This window comes from Nelusetta ayraudi, unplaced genomic scaffold, assembly GCF_046127955.1.
Source record: "Nelusetta ayraudi isolate G7.1 ecotype Tasmania unplaced genomic scaffold, CSIRO-AGI_Nayr_v1 ptg000016l, whole genome shotgun sequence".
In the NCBI taxonomy this organism is placed as follows: domain Eukaryota; kingdom Metazoa; phylum Chordata; class Actinopteri; order Tetraodontiformes; family Monacanthidae; genus Nelusetta; species Nelusetta ayraudi.
Window position 1 is genome coordinate 4,700,052 of NW_027466066.1, and position 19,590 is coordinate 4,719,641.

Consider the following 19,590-nt stretch of genomic DNA (forward strand, 5'->3'; position numbering starts at 1 on the left):
ATACCTCAGTCTATAAAAATGTTATTTATCATTAGAATGTTAAATCAGTGTTAGTATAGGGATTCGGAAGCACCACAGTCACTTGGATGTTTTGCTTTGTATAGCACATTATATGTCTGATGCTATACCTTGTCTGATGTTATATCTTGTCTGATGTTTGAGTTATGGTTTTGTTTCATATTTTGTATGTTGTGGCGATCTGCTCTGTGGGGATTTCTTGTAAGTTTAAGAAACGGGTGTCTCGGTTGCAAGACAAATTTCAGGAGAAATGCTGACAATAAAAGTAATCAATCAATCAATGATTAAAACAAATTTAAGTTGGATTATTATCATTACTAATTCATTCTCACAAGACAAGTGACAAAAATAGTAGTGTGCTGTGATTCAATAACCCGAATCAGTTAGCTCAGTATGTGCAGCTTAAGACGCAGATCCCTGGGTGCTCCGATGATCAAGCACCCACTGAAAAGGCCTAGTACCCACTTGCCTGTCCGCAGCGTTGTGTGTGAACACGTTCATATTTTGAAGTGAACGCACTGTCGTCCTGCTCGATGAATGTTGTCGTGAACGTGTTAATTCTTGCGTTTGTGAAAGGCGTTTTCTCAGAGTTACCTCGGTCGAGTGTGATGGGAAAAGCCAACTACTGTTGCTTTAACTACTGCCACTCTCTTGTTTTTGCTGTGGTAAAGCATCATTTAAAAAGACCATTCAAGCAGCAAGTTTTTCCTCATGTTTTTAAGCATAAACTAGGGGTAAAAGCTGCAGCTGTCTATTTGAGTGGTCTGACTGGGCAGTTGTGTCTGTGTACTGCAGTTTTGGGGCTTGTCAGTTCATTGTTTGAATATTAATTTGCTTGTTTGCACAAACAGCAAATCAGTCAAACACAAGAAAGTTGATGACAACGCTATAAATATTTTTTAAAAAAAGAACATTTAACCTTATGGTTGATCGAGTTTGTACTGTGGCTTTTTAATTAATGTTGTCTTGTCCATTATTACAAACAGGTCTTAATTTGAAGTTGGCTTCTCATCAGTCTAGTTCTATAACAAAGGCTTTTATTTATCACACATCATCAGGAAAATAAAGTGAAAAACATGTATTACACCTAAGAATGAATGTCAATGAAACCCTACATTTCTAACATGGATTATAGCCTCTATATAAACATTTCAAACATATACAGCCCTTTCCTTACACTTAATCATGCAGTTTGACTGAGCTAACTGAATATCACTCAGTCAAAAAATTGTGAAAATTTGAGTGGTTATCTTTGTGCTCTCTTTGCTTATCCATGTACACAATAGACATCTGTCGCTTTAATTGTTAAAGTTGAATCTCAACTCTTAACAAAGGGAGCTAATCTCGCTTTTGCTGCAGCCCCACTTGCAGCATGCATTGGACAGTCCCACCACCACGTCCCGGCCTTTGCGGTCAGCTTTGCGAAGGGCTTCCAAGATCTCCTCAGTTATGAAGGACCGGGCTGGCCTGCTGAACACTCCTTGCTGGTTATCTGTCCGCGTAAAGCTTGGATCTCTGTTTCTTTGGAGGACATTTTCCACCCAGGAGTTGGGAATCATCACCTCCAAGGAGTCCTCCTGACGGGAGCTAAACGGATCCTCGGGCACATCTGATACAACAGTAGGGAAACAAATTAAACAATCCAATCCAGTCTTGCTGCATAGCTGAGACAACAAAGAGCGTAATGGACAAATGGTCTCAAATTACGATCTTTTCAATAACTTGTAGTAACACAACACAATTTGATTTGATCTCATTGCAGCTAGCATCTATATCTCTCTTGCAAATTTAAATTCCATTTGCATGCAGTGAAACTGGTCCTTCCGTTTTTGCATTCTGCTGTATAGCCATACACATACTTTCGCTTCCCCTTTATTCATCGTAACACTTTTCAGCCCAGTGCCAAAAAAGAACATGTAGACAAGACAGATTAATCCATCTTTATCACTAATGCAACAAACATTTGCCACAATCTCGGCAAATGCAAAATGTCACTATCAGAAATGTAAGAACAATTTTAAAGAAAGGCTGAATGGGGTTAAAAAAAAGAAAAAGAAAAAAGAAACAGCACCTTAGCAGCTTACCTGCATTCACAACTGAGCGTTTCCATCGTGAGCCTCCGCAGGTAAAGATGACTGCCCGGATAAACTCACGGCCACATAGCTTTACCCCATATGTTGGGTCATCCATAGGCTGGACCCCAGAGACCAGCAGACACGCAGCCAGCACCGCAGCCTTCCACATAATGCTCAATGGATGAGGTGATTAAAACAAAAGGACGTTCTCAGCTCTTCGCAACACTAAACTTTACGTTTCGCTGTTTTCCAGTGCAATGCCCGTGTGCGACCTGGGCCACATTTATATAAAGGGGGTTTGCAGACACGGACAAGGATACTACGCATGCAGGCCTTTTCGGAGTGAAAAACAGATTGCAAACAGAGATATGCTGAGAGACCTTTACGGAGACAAAAGGTGGACCAAAGGTTGTATTATAATTCAAGGTGTCAGAGACCACAGGGCTTGTGCATCATCGTGAGAGCCAATCTGTCACTTTTAATGTGCTTTTGCGTAACGATTTCATCAGATTTTACCTCCGCCTGGCGAGGTAACCATGAAACGACTAACGACTTCAGTGAGAGCCCAGAGAGTCTTGCAAGCACCATGCTGTCAACACGAAAGGGGAACAAAAACAAACTATAAGCCCAATTTTGAAACAAAAACAAAAAAAGCCAGTTGTCAGTGGAATGTTTTAGCACACTGGAGAACATGAGTAACGCTGCAACATGAACCCTTTATTGAAAATGCCTTTCAAGCTCAGAACAATTTTCTTTGGAGGTCTGACGTTAATGAAACCCATCTAATTACCTTTTCAAAACTTAATTCCAAATGTTTCAACAAATCTGTCTGATAACATCTGACACCATGCAATTGGGGGATATTTTTAATGCAAGTGCAATGAAACGCACAATTAACAAGTTATTAATACCCTGTATGTCATTATGTATAATTTGTCCTTTCTCTTGAAAACCTTTGCCAAAAGGTGAACTAGGATAAGTCAAACAGAACCACTGACATTTTCAAATTCAGATAACGTAGAAGAATTATTGTGAGACCTATAAAAATAAAACATAATTTTATCAATACCCTAGTCAAAGGTCACCCATTTTTTGGCAATTACAATAGCGAAATGAATTTGTAATTAAGGAGATGATAACAAGCAAACAAAATGGCATTTGCGAGAGAGGGCAAAGAGACACAGCCATCTTCCCATTAGTGCCACTGCATCCACATTATTTCCACATTAGACCAATTATTAGAGTCAATTATCAAAGGTGCTGCAAAAGTTACCAACACAAAAACAAAATCAACAAGCACAACTTGGCGATACACAAAATAATGACTTCTTGATACCCCTAGTGTGAGGAGCATTTAAGTTTAAGGTTCATTGTACAGTCAACATATGAAATATGTCATATTTCTCAAATTATTAATAGTAATTGATTAATTCATTTAATATTTTATGTAATGATGCACTCATGGGCGAGGTGGCAGTCAGAAGCACTTGTGGGGTAGTATCTTCTGACTAATGCTGTGTTAAAGAGTTCCCTATTTCCACTGTCATCGATCTGAAAAGGGAAGTCAGCCATTCCTTGCGTATATGGCGGGGAGATCACCAAGAAGCATAAGCAGCATTGCTCTGTATGGCAACAGCAAGCAACTGATGATCCCCCTGAAATGCATTAAAGAGGAGTTCAAAACATGCAAACAAGGAAAGTGCTGCATGTGGTGCAGCCACCGAGGTAAGAACCGAAACACCAGCCACTTTATGAGGAAGCGAGACAGTAAAAGATCAGAAGCAGAACCAATTCCATCACCAAAGTCGAGGCAGAGGAAGCCACGGGATGACTCTGGTTGAAGAGGTTGGCGCAAGGGCACAGGCCAGAGTTGGTTCGATTGGTCCATCACAAAGTTAACAGTTGATGTAATGTTGAGATATAAATGTGTTTCTTTTAATGATTTTCAATGGGGGACAATACTGGGACTACTAATGGCCAAACTATATATTTTTGTTATGTGCACCTTATGAAACAACAATAAAATAAAATAAATAAATAAATAAAAAATTTGCCCACATTTGAGTAATAAGAAAAACATAAAGAGCACAGCTTGTGCACAGGTCAGGCATGTCATCTGCCAATATTTTTGGTGGAATCTTGTGAACCTATTACAAACCGTGATAGCCATATGGGCACAGTTCAAATGACTGTCTCATGCCTACCCTTAACATTTTCAGTTTTCTTGTCCTGACCACAATTGGGGAAACGGTGAGTATGCTAAAAGGGTGCTCCGTGGAATTACAACTGCGCAGATGCAGGGATGTTCACAAATGGGCGTGGGCGGCGGCACCATGGGCGGCACGTATGGGATGGCCCCGTAGTACAAATGTGCTCTTCCTGTGGCTTTAAGATGTTTCACTAGACCCTCAGCCAATCGCAGCGCCAAACCGGAGAAAGGGAGGGGGAGGGAAGGGAGCGGGTGGGTAGCAACAGTTGCCCTGGTGAGGACGAAGCGCCATAGCCGCGGTAGCCCTGGCGACAAGAGCCCAGCAACGAGAATCAACAACAACAACAACTGAATCGGCCATTAAAAATAAAGAAGATATTTTATCGGTGAAATACACGCCCGGGACCAAAGGTGAAGCTTTTTACATGAAGGAAATGTTTCATTACCCATCTATTGCTCTTTTCCCTTGTTGTTTCAGTAGCCATAACAGACGACTACCTCCCCGTGCTAGCTAAGGGGTTAGCCTTGAAGCTAAGTTGTCTGGCTGGTCACCAGTCCATTAGCGCGTCTCGATAAACGGGCACTCCTGGGGGCGAATCTCATTGTCTACATTGCGACGTGCGCTCGCCATGACCACGCAGCCATAGACGTGTGCTTGTGCAGGCCGTTGTTATGGCGATGTCAAATGCATAAGGTACAAAATGGCGGTTGTTGTAGAGACCAGGCTAGCCTGGCTGTCTGCGTTAGCTTCGCTCGGGCAGCGAGCGAGCGAGCGAGCGAGCACCGCTGTCACGACAGGAGCGTGTTGCTCAACGGTACAGCCACCGCTGCTGCGAGCAAATAATTAACTTGTCCACTGTAGCTGTGTTTTAGCCTCACCTGACGGCGGCTTTACATGGGTTGTTTTTGTTTTAAATCCAGAAACCAGCTCAACTGAACTCATTTTCTGAGCACATAATGTTGAACCTTCAAACCGTGAGGGCACATTTTCGGTCGTCGCGCTCCAACTGTCGCTGTTTGTGGTATTTTAATGTGCAGGGTTCATTAAAAAATGCGATAGAGGCGAAGTGAAATGCCACTCAAATCTCAGCTGAAGGTTAAAACGGCGGCGGCAGGTTGGCGGACGTTTATCGTGTAATGGGCGTGGCGAAAGAGGGCGCTTTGCAGGTGGCCGCCAGGTTAGAGTTCACATTGCTATCTATCGATTACCTGCGGTCGCGACGTTACAGTCAGACGTTAGTGAAACATGGCTCTTTGACTACGCACCGAATATAAATCCCAAGCTAAAATGCAGCTTTATCTTCGCCTTCTCAGTCAGTTATTCAATCGCAAGGTTGTTTTGGAGTCATCTATTGCGGTTTTGTGTCCAATCGTAACATTGGAAAACCGTCGTAAATTATAGGTCTTTCAGAGGCGAGACTATTCGTACGGTGCACAACGAGGTTTTTCCCTCATTTGCGCTCTCGGGGAATCGCGTGTAAGCGCCCAAAGGATGTGGCTATCACGTTACAGGTAACAAGAAACCGAAAAGCTCTTTCCCGTCAGACATCCTCCCACACACAGCACTTCTTAAGATGCATCACCAACAGGTCTGTCGCAGTTGTAGCCACATGACCGTCGGTACTCATTAGTTTGCATTTAGATAAGAGCGCAGCTCTCACCTAACCCCCATGCACGTGTTTCCGTGCACATTATTGAGCTTGTGTCATTTCTTCTATATTAATTTTTGACATATTAAGATTTAAGTCCATCATAAGCTGCATTTTCTTTAGCCCTTGAATTGCGCAATACCGAAATATGGCAGGAAAAAAAATGGTAAATGGAAACGCCTAAACTTCGAAAAACCCCTTGAATGCCGCTAAAAGGTATTTGCGCAGTCGTAATTTGTTATATTCATCCAAAAAATATATATATAATAATATGTTACTCTCTCCATGAAGTCAAACTTGCCATATCCTGTGTCAGGTGTTTTCAACCACTCGGCGTAACATCAGAGCAACCATTCCCTAGATGTTGATAAGGTGAAAGATTTCGAACAATCTGTGCTCGACTATAAATTGCCCACCATTGTTTTCTTTTCAAGGGGAATTGATTCCAAGCTCGTGTGATGGCCACTTCAGGCTACGTGGGAGAGATCCAGCCGACCGGCCAACCCCAGGGTGTCACCGTCGCGCCGGAGCCAACAGATGCCAGCTCCACCCCGTCCGCCGCCCCGCAGTTCCTGGCTGAAATTCAGACCACGGTGGTCACCCCGACCGTCGTCTCGCCACTGGGCCAGACGACCCCGACGGACCCGGCCACAGCCATCGCCGCTCAAAAGCCCGCAGCCGGAGCTCAGGCTCCGCCCACAGCGCAGGCTCAGCCGGCTCAGACGCAGTACGTGACCGCTGAGATCCAGGGCTCCCCGACGCAGTCTGGAAATGCTCAGAGCACCCCTCAGTACATTGTCGTCACGGTCACAGGTAAGACTGAGTATGGGCAGGTGTTTTATGTTTTGTACATCCAGTGATTGTGATTGGCTGATGTTAAAATACTGTGCAGATGTTTTCAAAAGCCTTTTAATGAATCATTCATTTCCATTGGCCCGCTGGACCATGTGTTTTCATGCTTTTCATGTTATTATTTACACCTATTGCTGTTGCTGATTTTCTGCATTCAGTGTGAGACCGCCTGTACATTCACATAGCTAACATGATAACTTCACCACAACAACTTTCCACACTGCAGATAGATGCTGGAGACATCAAATATATAAGCAAGTGTAATATATTTAAGTATATGTTGTTATGCAGCAAAGAAAAACACGATAAATAACTCTAAATATGGTTTTTATGATTGGTGGCTGTTTTGAAGAATTTAAATATAAAACATTATTTTACACTTTTATTGTTTCCCACGTAATTCCATGTGTGTTCACACGTAATTTTGATGCCTTCAGTGAGAAACTGCAATGTCAACAGTCATGAGGATGAAAGAAAAGAAATTCAATTCATAGGGTGTGTCCAAACTTTTGACTGCTACTGTTCATATTAACAATATATTCATCATCTCTGTGTCCTTTAGAGGGCTCTCTTCACTCGAGTGACAGTGTGTCGGACTCGAGCCCCCCTCCAGCTGTGGTGCAGACGGGGGTTCCCACCCAGGTGGTTCAGCAGGTGCAGACAGCGCAACAGGTAAAGCTCGCCTGATCATAGTAAATCGAAGCAAAGTGACTAGGGCCTCGGAAACTTGACAAATTTGCATTTTGTGTCAGCAGAGGTCGGTGGTGCAGGCCACCTCCCAGATAGCCAAGACTGAGCCAGGCACCCAACTCAGCGTCACCAGTCTGCAGCCAGTTCACATTACTCCAGAGGTAAGTCGGCGGTGAATAGTTGGTGGTTAAATGTTGTCACGACCCCATCGTTCATCAATACAAAAAAAAAAATCGCCACAGAAAATAACTGCACGTGATGTCCAAACCTTCATTGCTGGTTAATTAATCAACGTTTCGGTTGAACCTGCATGTGTTGGCTTCTAGCTTCGGCGTTTGCATCGAGGCGACAGCGTTAGTCAGGGAGCCTCGCGGCGTTAAAATACCTGCTGCTTCACGAGGTAGAGCTGCCAGGGTGGCCTGGCTTTTCAGCTCCCACACAAGAACGCTTTCGGAGGCCTCTCTACCTGAGCCCTCCTCCTCCTCTTTGACACCGCTCAGTCATGCCAGTCAGCACGCTCTCTCTGTGTGCCAGTGGAGGAAGACACAGGAGGCCACCCACACTGCCGCCAGCCACCTCCAAGAGCGGCGACTGTCCAAGTAGGTCAGGAACAAAAGGGAGAATTCCGCTAATTGGTCTGTCGCTCGCAAATCTGTTTAGCTGGCTGTTCCCCCCATAAAAACAAATGAAACATGCCTTTAAAAAAAAAATTAGTGCTCAACTTTGCCGTTTCCCATGTTGGTTCTGTTCTCTCCAGGTCCAGCAGCAGCTCACCTCAGTGCCAGTGCAACATGTGTACACCAATCAAGTGCAGTACGTGGAGGGGACAGACGCCAGCTACACCACCAGTACCATGTAAGGATAAAAGTGACCATCAAAGTATTGCACCCTTAAGGTCCTTCCTCACGCAAATAATTTGTTCTTTAAAAAAAAAAAAAACCTCTTGAAGTCAATGCGACCCTACACACCAGCAGCGGAAAAGCGGCTGTTATTTTTTCCCCGAATTTTGCGGAGGCACAGAGGCAAACGGCCAGAACTCTGATGCTGACCTCGCCTCGGAAACGTAGCTAGCCGCTGCTCCGGATGAATCGGCTCTCTGTGATTTGTTCTCTCCCTCTGCAAACGTGGAAACGTCCGCTCTATTGCCAGTCTGGTATCCAGTTCTTATGATACATCCACGGTAAAGACCTCAAGAGTCGAACCGGCCTTAATTTTCCAACACGTCCCCATTGTGTGTCTCCAGTCGTTCCGGCACTTTCTCCTACACCGACGCCCCCCTGTACACCCAGACCACAGCGGGCCAGTACTACGAGGGTCAGCCGGCCTCGGGCTCGCAGGCCTCCACACCCGGCACACCCCTGACCGTCTCGGTCACCACCGGGACGGCGGGCGGCGTCTCCATGTTCGTGGCCCAGCCCGCCGGCACCGCCGCGGGAGGTGCCACGGTGGTGACCACAGGGGGCGCCACCAACGGCGCAGGTGAAGGGGCGGGGACCAATGGCGGCACGGCCGGCAGCTACGTGATCCAGGGGGGCTACATGCTGAGCGGTGGCGGCGGAGGCGGCAGCAGCAGTGGCGGCAGCAGCAGCAGCAGTAGCGGAGGGTCTGCTGGCAACAGCCAGAGCTACACGCACACCGCCCGCGCCTCCCCGGCCACCGTGAGTATTACAGAGGGCGAGGAGAGTAGCGTGCCGTCGGCAGACAAGAAGGTATGCAGAGGCGCCAAGCGCAGGAATTTTCTTCTCACTTTCTTTTGTGTCCTCATCCACACGCAACCCTCTTGTGGCACACACTGATGATGTCATAGTTTTGTCAACAACAACAACAACAACAACAAAAAAAAAGCTCGAATTGAGAATGTTTTGATTGATGTCGGCAATCTTTGGATTCAACAGTAAATTTCAAAAGGCGTACTTGTGATTTTGCAAAGCCATGACCCCATCACTTCCATACCATGACGGTGCATGCGTTTAATTGCCTGAAATGCTTCAGCACAATATCGTTCATGCCAAATTGTGTTCTATTGAACACCACCTGAGCACTGTAGTCAACCGCTGTGTGGCAGACATCCCATATTCCAGGTCATTAACTCATTGCATACCAAAGTTGGATGCCACGGCACGCAAACGATCGCATTTGTGTTTTCATGTCTCAACCGGTCGACGAGCTGCAGGTGCGAATGGGCTTTTTTAATTGTCTCCTTTTTCCTCCTTGATTGTCCGCTCACAATGAAATACGACCGCATGCACGTGCTGGGCCGAGACAAGTGGCTGATGTGTCTGCGAGCGAGTCTTGCGTGCATTTCGTGTGGACTGGCGTTGATGATGTTTTTTTTTGTTTTTGCCCACACCCCCATTTGAGCCGACCCGCTTTTCTAACTCATGCAACCGTTATTTTCACCCCGTTGCCTGTGTGTCAGGTACAGTGGTTGCTGGACAACTACGAGACAGCTGAAGGAGTGAGTCTGCCGCGTTCCACTTTGTACTGCCACTACCTGCTGCACTGCCAGGAGCAGAAACTGGAGCCCGTGAATGCCGCCTCATTCGGGAAGCTGATACGCTCGGTGTTCATGGGTCTGCGCACTCGACGCCTGGGCACGCGGTAAGGATCGCAGCCGGCTCGGGAAAACCCAAGCAGCGACTTCGTCACTAGCATGTGCACCGTGACTACACATGATAATGATGAGTCGCATTTTCGTCTGTCGCCTTTTTCTGTCACATGACCTTCTGCTGACTAAAACAAATAAATGACAAAATCAGACTTGGAAGGTGCCCTTTCTCCGCTAGTTAGATAATAAGGAATAAGGAATTGTTACAATTCTAAAAGATTTAAAAACAACCCTAAAAGTGCTAAACATGGTGATAAGATCCAAACTTCAATGACGTGAGGAAGATGAATCATAGTGATAATGCAAAAAATAAAAGAACATGTTGGAATCACTGAGGATTACTCACCCACATCGTACCATGTGTTGGTTCAGAAGTTGTTTTGATAGGCGTAAAACTGTTGATTTGATGTGGCTGAACGATGCAGACCGACTAAAATGTTTTTTTGATGACAAGGTATTCGCCCTTGCCGAATATTTAGAGAAAGCCTGGGCTAAGAGAAGAAGAGAGGCCCCAGCATGTGATTAAAGTGGATGTTCGTGTTGAACCGCAGAACACATTATTTTCCTACGGGTGGATTCACACTCGCAAACATCCAAACGAAGCACCGTTACAACAAATCTGTAATCTGTGAGTCTCCACGGAGCCGTGCTCGGTGCGGAGAGGTGCGTGGGAAGAGACGGAGACTGACAGCGCGTGTGTGGGTGGGTGGGTGGGTGAGTGAGTTGACAGAGCAGAGTAAGGGAGTGTTGCAAGGGAGGTTTTCTCTTTCTTTTAAAGGAATGTATGCAGTTCAAGATAAATCATTACAGCGCATTTTTTTTTAAATTCTAGTTTAATTCTGCTTTTGTGCGTACATGTAACTGTGTGAGATTAATGTCGAGATGTACTCTTTGTCTGTTCCCGTCAGGGGCAACTCTAAATACCACTACTATGGCCTGAGGATCAAGGCCGGCTCCTCTCTCCTGCGTCTGATGGAAGACCAGCAACATCTGGCCATGAGGCAGCAGCCCTTCTCCCAGAAGCAGAGGTGCACTGCACACCCCTGTTTAACCCACTACACAGCTGAAACCAGTATAGACTAATCCAGTTCCAGTCATATTAATGCAGCCGACAACTCCCATTTATCTCGTCTGATGTTCAGTTTAACTGCCAACAGTCAAAATGTTTCTAAAAAGAAAAAGAAAAAGAAAAAAAAAAGAGTTTGGTCTCCTTTCCTGTTATGATTGTTTTTCGCTTTCAGCACCCACTTCCTCGAACATTTATTGAAAAGATATTAACAAACACTCATTTGCCTTGAAAATGTGAACAATCAATTCTGTCCTTTCTGAAAAAGATTTTTTTTTTTTTTGTATGTGATTGGTGCACATCTTTAGCAGGGTGCGTGCATCCCTAAAAAACTGAATTACAGTGTCACTGCTCCCATCAGATTGAAGCCTGTGCACAAAATCGAGGGGATGACCAACGGTACGGCAGCGGGAGCCGGCCAGCAGCAGCAGCAGCAGCAGCAGGGCTCCGGCCAGGTGGACATCAGCACCCAGGTGCAGCAGTACCAGCAGTTCCTCGGTGAGGACTCACTCAGTCATAAACACCCGCCGCGTGTTTTGTGCCATACAAGCTTCCTTTGTTGATTGACCGGCGTTTCAGATGCATCCAGAGCTCTTCCCGAGTTCCCGGACATCGACCTCCAGGGGAAGTCGTTACCAGAGGGCGTGGAGCTGGAGCACATCAAAAGCTTTCAGCTGCTGTACAGAGAACACTGTGAGGTAAAGCCAACACTTCCTGCCGGGGCTGCTTCAGGAAGAGTGTGCGTCTTATTTCTGTCAGTGTGCACTGCAAGATGGTGAATCATTCTGGGCATGTGGATTTCGTAATTGTGAGGTATTCTAATGCATTGCATTGTATGATTGATATGTATTGCATTCATCGAGTGATGAATATACGTTTAGACTGCATTGATAATATTGTGCTAATACAGAAAGAATCAGTAGAGAGGAGTTCATGAAGTCTCTCTCTCCCCCTCAGGCTATTCTAGACGTGATGGTTAATCTGCAGTTCACCCTGGTGGAAACTCTCTGGAAGACCTTCTGGAGGTTCAGCCAGAGTCAGGCCGGAGACGCCACGTTAGCTGTGTGAGTGCGAATTCTAAAAAGGAGAATGTTAAAAAATTCATCAGAAAATAAATAAGTCAGTAAGCGAGTAAGCACACCCAGTGCCGGCGCTGAAACTTCGCGTTTGTTTTGTTTTTTTGTCTGCAGCCACGATGAGTCAGAGAAGCGTCTCCCAAAATCCTGCCTGGTTTTGCTCTGCAAGTACGACCCGGTGCTGCGCTGGAGCCGCGACTGTGACAACAGCCTGTACCAGGGCCTGGTGGAGATTCTCATCCCCGACGTCCTCAGGCCCATTCCCAGTAAGGCTGTTGTTCATGTAGTCGTTCATGGCACGATGAGACACGATTCACCTTTGCTTTGCAGCAATTCCTCGTAGCAGCCACAGCGTTGGGTATTAACATGATTTCCTCCCAGTCTGCAACACACAGGAAATGAGCTCTTTGTGATACCACAGAAGGCAGGATACTAAGACCTCGCTGGGGTTTTGTCACAGCATGGTGATGGGGGGGGAAACTTTGAAGGCCTCCTTCATAGTTTTTTTTTTCTTTTGAGGCGTTCGGGTTCTTGACCTGCTGCTCTGCTGGCTGCAGTGAAGGCGCCTCTTTGTTTCACCTAAATCTGATGAGTCATTTTCTCACTTACTGTAACTGCAAGCCTGTGGCCAATGAGGATTAGTCAGAATCTTGAGAAAAACGTAATGAGTCACAGTGAAAATGAACGCATAAAAACTGTACAGTGGACCCTCCAATTAAGAATCCAACAAGACAAATTTTTACCAAATCTGGAACAAATGGATTTTATTTTAGTTTTTTATAATCTTACTGGTCCTACTTGTTTTTTTCTTTTCAATTTACTGATTTAATTTCTGTGGTTATTATGTATGTTTTTTGCAGTAGCGACAGCGGGTGACCCTCAGGTTGTCATTTGTTTGTTCACTGTTCTTGTGAACTGTTTGACGCACTCATAATTGAAGTTGTATCAAAGTTTCCTACAACTGAATATCCAAGACATCCAACTGGTACATGCTTAAGGAGGAGGAAGCGTGCATGTACCAGGACATACTGTGCAATTTGCCTGTCCGTTCTAAATAAAGAGGCAATTTCCAAAAAAATAAAATAAAATAAAATAAACAAATAACTGTGCAATGCTTGGACGTGACTGGAGAAGCCAGGAAGTAAAAGTCACCTCGCTAAAGTCCCCTGCCTCTCGCTCTCAGGTGCCTTAACTCAAGCCATCCGCAACTTTGCCAAGAGCCTGGAGAGCTGGCTGACCAATGCCATGATGAACATCCCGGAGGAGATGGTCCGCATCAAGGTAGGCATCATCATCTCACGAGCTCAGGAATAGCAAGTCTGAGCTGGATACTCCACATCTGTGTTTTTCAACCTTTTTTGAGCCACAGCAGATTTTTTTTTTTAAGTTAAATTAAGTTTTTCACTGGTTGAAAAACTCCGCTTTACATAACTATACTCATCACACTACTGCTGTACTTTGTCAGAATCTTCCATCATCCCTTTCTCCTCACTGTCCCGCAGGTAACGTCAGCCAACGCGTTCGCCCAGACCCTGCGCCGCTACACCAGTCTGAACCATCTGGCCCAGGCAGCCCGCGCCGTCCTCCAGAACACGGCCCAGATCAACCAGATGCTCTCTGACCTCAACCGCGTCGACTTTGCCAACGTCCAGGTTTGGACTCGCTCGTGTGGAATCGCACAGTCTGAAATCAGAAAAGGGACCTCTAGATTTGTGAGAATGCTGGGTGTGACTCAGAACCTCATCAGTTTTTCCCAAGAAACAAAAATGTTTCAGTTGTACGCACTGTGTATAGATGTTGAAATACTTCAAACCAACAATTGAAAAGCAGATGTTCCCACAAACCATTCAGCCATATGTCTCAGCAAATCACACGCACCCCGTCTGTAAAGTGCTCTCGTCGCCAAGCACACTTTCATTTCCTGTCAGTGCGGTGGTGCATTATGCTGATGTTTTCTTTTCTGCTGGTGCCCCCACCCTCGTGCAGGAGCAGGCCTCGTGGGTTTGTCGGTGTGAAGACCGCGTGGTGCAGCGGCTGGAGCAGGACTTCAAGCTGACCCTGCAGCAGCAGAACTCCTTGGAGCAGTGGGCGGCGTGGCTGGACGGCGTGGTCTCTCAGGTGTTGAAGCCCTACCAGCACAGCGCCGCCTTCCCCAAGGCTGCCAAACTCTTCCTGCTCAAGTGGTCCTTTTACAGGTAATTGATAAAGGGGATGATATCTGGACTTTTTGGCTCCCTGCTACGTTTTCATGGCCGTGTGAAACATTTCTTTGGGACACTTTCATAAACAGTGGCGTAATTGAACTTGGAAACTACTTGAACACAAAGGACTTTGCTGAGATCAAAACAGGCCGACAAACTATAAATAGAATTACGACACATCAATTGTAGCTCTATTAACAGCTTATTCACAGCCTGTTTCTTGCCTCTTCTTCCAAGAACACAAAGGCCTCTGAATGTCCATCGCTCTTCTAGAATTTAAAGCCAACGTCAGTTTCTGTTTGTTTCAAACTTCCCCTTTAAAAGTATCACAACGTAATTTGCAAATGCTGCACGTCAGCATCAACAGCAGCCAACATCCCCTGGTCAGTTCCAGGTATGGAGGCCGAGTCATCATGACTCCCCTTGAGACGCAACAAGTCTACACTCATTTTTTTATAAAGCCTGTTGAGCTGTCATGATGAGGTAATAATGTGAAGGGACGAAATGAAAATCTACATTAGTAGAACTAGTAGACTACTAGAGTAAATTTCAAGATCACAAGAGCAAGACCTTAAGATGACCTGGATGACTGAAACCTTCCCAGACATATTAGTAAATTAATAAACTATTCTCTTAAAATGTCCTGTTTTCGGTAAGTTAATTAGAACAACTGTTTTTATTTACATATTTTATACCTATTAAGCAAAGCCTAGTGGTGTGAGTCTGGAGAACTGGAAGTAGCAGAGATGAAAATGTTGAGCTTCTCTTTGGATTCCAGTGAACGGGCTGCATAAGATTAGGAATGAGAACATAAGCAGGTTAAATGTTTTTAAAGAGATAAAGCCCGAAAGGCCTGACTGGGTTGGTTTGGACCAATCCAGAGGAGGAAACAGTGAATTTATCAGAAGACGGATGTTGCGGTTGGAGCTGGAAGTCATGAAGAGGACAAGAAGTTAGTGAGTTTTAGAGAGGAAGACGCAGAGCGTTGGGAGCGTTAGATGGAAGCGGGTGATTGGCTGTGGCCACTCCTGAAGGAAACAGCCTAAAGGAGTAGTGTGTAAGTAAGAAGCGCAGGTGTGTCGATTAAAAAAAAAAAACCCTGTGAAATGTAAAATGGGCCCAGTCTCATTTCGCGCCCTCTGCTCTCCAGCTCCATGGTGATCAGAGACCTGACCCTGAGGAGCGCCGCCAGTTTCGGTTCCTTTCACCTGATCCGCCTGCTGTACGACGAGTACATGTACTACCTGATCGAGCACCGAGTGGCCCAGGCAAAAGGAGAGACCCCCATCGCCGTTATGGGAGAGGTATGAGGACGAAAGAGACGCAGAAAAAAGGTCAAAGGTCATATTAATCCTCAACGAGCGCTAACACATCACTCCCTTTTTTTTTTTTTTAATATTTATTTAATCAGTTTGCCAGTTTAGGCCGGGGACTCAGTCAGCTGGATCCTGACAAAGGTAAATTTGCGTTTACATCTCTCTCTCTTTTAATCTGCCTATTTTTTTCTCTTTGATGTTCCATGTTTCATCCATCCATTTTCGACACTGCACTGAGGGTCTTGGGGTTAATGAAATCTGAAACTCATGTTAAACTTGTGCGCTGGCTATTTCTGCTGACGGCAGTTTCCTTGCAGCACACAGCAGCACGGCTGGTAGCGGCAGTAATAATAGATCTGCTGGACCAATGAGGAGGATGGAGTGTCCCCCAGTCTCATCCATGATTTAAGAAAAAAAAAGAAAAAAAGATGCCCCTGACCCTTACTGCCCAATATCTGGTTGGCAAGGCAACTACTGTTTTGTGTTCCAGGCTTATAAACATCTGTTTCTTCCACATTCTTCAGCAGACAGCAGCAATCTCTCTGCTGTGTTGACTCAATCGTGTTTTTCATCCGCTCCAACTGCAGCGTGGAAACGCATTGAGTTCACAGCTCACACTTGAGTCTTGTTCAGACTGCCAGCCAAAATCGGATTCTGAGTCCGTCCCGATTGAAACCGGATGGCGTTTTTTAGTCTGAACAGTCACAAATCAAATGAAATCCGATTTTTTTTGTTTGTTTGTTTGTTTTTTAGCTACAGCAACCTGTCGGATGTGTCAATAATGTGGCCCAGTGTGAACAGAGCCAGATCCTATTTGGACCCTTGCTAAAAAAAAAAAAAAATCAGATTTGAGAAGGAATCTTGAATCAGATTCGCCTGCAGTCTGAACTCAGCCATGGTCCTGCCCCACCGCAGCTTACCAACTACCCCACGTTTTGTTTTGTTTTTTTACCAACCTCTCAAAAGTCTCACCCGACAACCGTGCGAAAAAAAACAGCCCTACTGACCGGTTTCCCTTCGTTCCTTCCAGAAGAGGAAGAGGAGGAGGAGGAGGAAAGCGACGACGAAGGACAAGAGCTCTCCCTGCCCTCGGACGCCGCCGCCGTGCTGGGGGAGGAGTCGCTGGAGCCACCGGCCAAGCTGGCCCGAACGGACCAGCGGGTCCTGTTCACCACAGGCTCTGCCGAGAACTAACGGCACGCTGGCACCAACCAGTGGGTCACGCTAACGTGTACAAAGAACTCTAAATTATACAATTTGATATGTGTATATAACTCCGCGTGTGTACGTGAGCGCACACACGAGCTGTGTACTGTTAAGTGTACCCACTGCCCACTGACACATCGAAAAAACCCAAACAGCTGTTGCGGCCGCTGCCGTAGCACAGCCACACTTTGGACCTCGTCGTCCTCGGTGGCGGCGGAGGCGGAGGGAGGAACTCTCACTTGCGCAGTAGGATGTGGTTGCAGAAAGACCACACCCTCATTTTAACGGAACTGAAGAAGGTGTTTTGATCCTCGCTTGTGTTGCTCTATATAAAAAAAAAAAGAACAAGTGCTCGATGTGCTTTTCTTTTTTCTTTTTCTTTTTTCTTATGTTGCTCCTCGTCCGCCAACCCTCCGAGAACTGTCACTGCCAGGTGACAGGAGTTGTTTTTAACACACAAAAAAAAGAATATATACGTACTGTGGTGTTTATCTGTAAAGGTAACAACAAGTATACTTACAAGTGTACAAGTATAAAAGGGGGTGGGGCGCCTGCGCAGTGAGTGGTTGCAGTGTTAGTCGTTGCCGAGTTGTCAGCATGTGCGTTTCCTTGGCGTTGGGAAGAAAGCGTGTCAGGATGTTTGGGTGGGTTTTTCTTGTCTGGTGTGCATCTGTTTGTGTGTGTTTGTAAACAACAGACAATGGGGGACACACAGCTCTGACCGGACATGCCTTTTTCCATTACAGCGTGTATATAGGTTTGTGTCTGGTTCCCTGGTTTCTTTGTGATTGTGCTGAAGTCACGCCAAATGTCCAACTTTTTCCTTCCTGTAGATAATTTTTTTCCAAGGCTTTCACTTTATAATTTATGGGACGCTTGTGAAATGTTCTTTTTTTGGATTTTATCGGCCTGTAAAGAAAAAAAACAACAACAACAATCTGTGTTCTTGTGATCTGGAGTGCCTGTCGCAGCTGCTACACAAACTTGTCGAGATGTAACTTTAAAACCGCTGTAGAACTTGGGGCTCGCATTAGTTGCTGCAAAAAAAAAAGAAGAAGAAGAAGAAGAAAAATGAAAAAACCTCTTCTTGTATTGAACGGTCTGTTCCACTGGAGAGGTACTGTACCTGTTTGAGTCATATTGCATTACATTTGAAGTCATGCAGTCCTGCCCACCCAATTCATTCCTCTGTGGCCTCTGTTTCTGTCCACGCTTAATTTTCTTTGGCCTTATATTTGTTTGTTTTTCTTTTAAATCTTTTTAATTTCATTTTAAATATTTTCCTCTTGTGCCAATCCTTTTTTTTGCTTTCAAACCAGATCCCTTATCCAAACGCTCTCGTCATGCCCGAGGAGGACTGTGCCTAAGCAAGAACGCCGAGACGCTTCTGTTCTACTGTATATTTATCCACTACTTTGGATTCTGTTGTCACTAAGTGAACCTCGTGTGCAGTGTATGGTGCTGTGTTGTCCCACATTGTAAGCGGCCTCTGTGCGCATTGATTGATTTTGTGATTGTTTGTTCATTTATCAACCCTGTATGATTTCTCATGGCTTTTACCACGACCAGGCTACGGCCCTGCCTCTTTGCACATACAGACTATTGTCGTTAAAATCCTCCTCCTTTTAGTTTAGAAGTCTTGGGGTTTTTGTTTTTTTTTTTTACTTCTCATGAGAAAATGTAAAATATTTCTTGCAACGTTCGCAGTGCATTTTGATTTTTGGTTTTCTTTTGTTGTTTTCTCTTTTTTTTTTTTAAGTAGATTTGGTAAAAGGTGGAATATGTTTTCTTTGTGCAGTCCTCTGCCCACAGTTACTTGTCACCACTCTGTCTCACCACATTTCCGTCCCATTTGCCACTGACTTTGTTTTGTTTCACACCTTCTCATTCAATGTCACGATCAAATCATGTTGTAGACAATGTCTATGGAAAGTTGCAATTAACATTTTCAACAAACATTGACAGCCTCAAACCAGCACTTCATCTCTTATATAAAGTCTCGCTCTACCATCGCTAAGTACATATCACTGCAGTCTCTACAGCATATAGAATGGCCATTGTTTACCCAGTAAGGGAGAGAAAAAAAAATTAAGTCATTTTTATAGTGCATTGTTTCCTATGTACAAAACAAACAGAAAAAAAGATGTTCAGTGGCAGTGTTTTATGAATTTGGTCTGCTGTACGTATGACTGTGCCTTTGGAGGTGGTAGAATGCAATTCAGATGTTTTTAATTTTAAAGATATAAATTAAATGATTTTTAAAATTGCTTCTGCAAGCTGTTTTGTGAGGTCATTTTCTTACAAGTTGGACAAAAGCATGTCCAGCGGGGAACTGAACTGCTGAGGTTAGTTGCCTATCGTTATCGTTTTAAAACTGTTAAGCATAATAATGAACCATTAACTTAACAGTGACCTAATGATATACAGTAGTAGTAGTAGTAGTAGTAGTAGTAGTCGCCGTCGTCGTCGTCACCAAGAAGTAGTTAAACGCGCGTCGTGGGAAAAACACATGTAATTCCAATGCTCAGTCACTAGATGTCGCTGCTTTTTTCCTGTGGTTTTTGAACGGGAAGACACCGCTCGCCATCTTTGTTATGGGCAAAACGGTAGGGTGATGACGAGGT

General features: G+C 45.0%; 2 protein-coding genes across 5 annotated transcripts; one reads left to right on the plus strand and one right to left on the minus strand.

Annotated features, from left to right (window-relative positions):
* Positions 1 to 948: 948 nt before the first annotated feature.
* Positions 949 to 4,161, minus strand: rln3a (relaxin 3a). Its single transcript, XM_076024092.1, has 2 exons — positions 2,099 to 4,161; positions 949 to 1,605 (listed from the first exon to the last, which is right to left on the minus strand). Exons 1-2 carry the CDS (start codon positions 2,260 to 2,262, stop codon positions 1,344 to 1,346), a joined length of 426 nt encoding a protein of 141 aa, XP_075880207.1. The 5' UTR covers positions 2,263 to 4,161; the 3' UTR covers positions 949 to 1,343.
* A 109-nt stretch (positions 4,162 to 4,270) lies between these two features.
* Positions 4,271 to 19,233, plus strand: rfx1a (regulatory factor X, 1a (influences HLA class II expression)). Of its 4 annotated transcripts, none has more exons than XM_076024031.1 (18): positions 4,271 to 4,713; positions 6,386 to 6,764; positions 7,366 to 7,475; positions 7,559 to 7,654; positions 8,251 to 8,348; positions 8,737 to 9,202; positions 9,913 to 10,094; positions 11,010 to 11,129; positions 11,529 to 11,665; positions 11,747 to 11,865; positions 12,125 to 12,231; positions 12,358 to 12,509; positions 13,427 to 13,524; positions 13,746 to 13,895; positions 14,230 to 14,438; positions 15,595 to 15,748; positions 15,856 to 15,901; positions 16,791 to 19,233. In XM_076024031.1, exons 2-18 carry the CDS (start codon positions 6,410 to 6,412, stop codon positions 16,952 to 16,954), a joined length of 2,763 nt encoding a protein of 920 aa, XP_075880146.1. In that variant the 5' UTR covers positions 4,271 to 4,713; positions 6,386 to 6,409; the 3' UTR covers positions 16,955 to 19,233. The 4 variants fall into 4 exon arrangements, with proteins under 4 accessions (XP_075880146.1, XP_075880148.1, XP_075880149.1 ...); XM_076024033.1 differs by having other exon boundaries at positions 9,919 to 10,094; XM_076024034.1 differs by having other exon boundaries at positions 8,737 to 9,151.
* Positions 19,234 to 19,590: the final 357 nt, after the last annotated feature.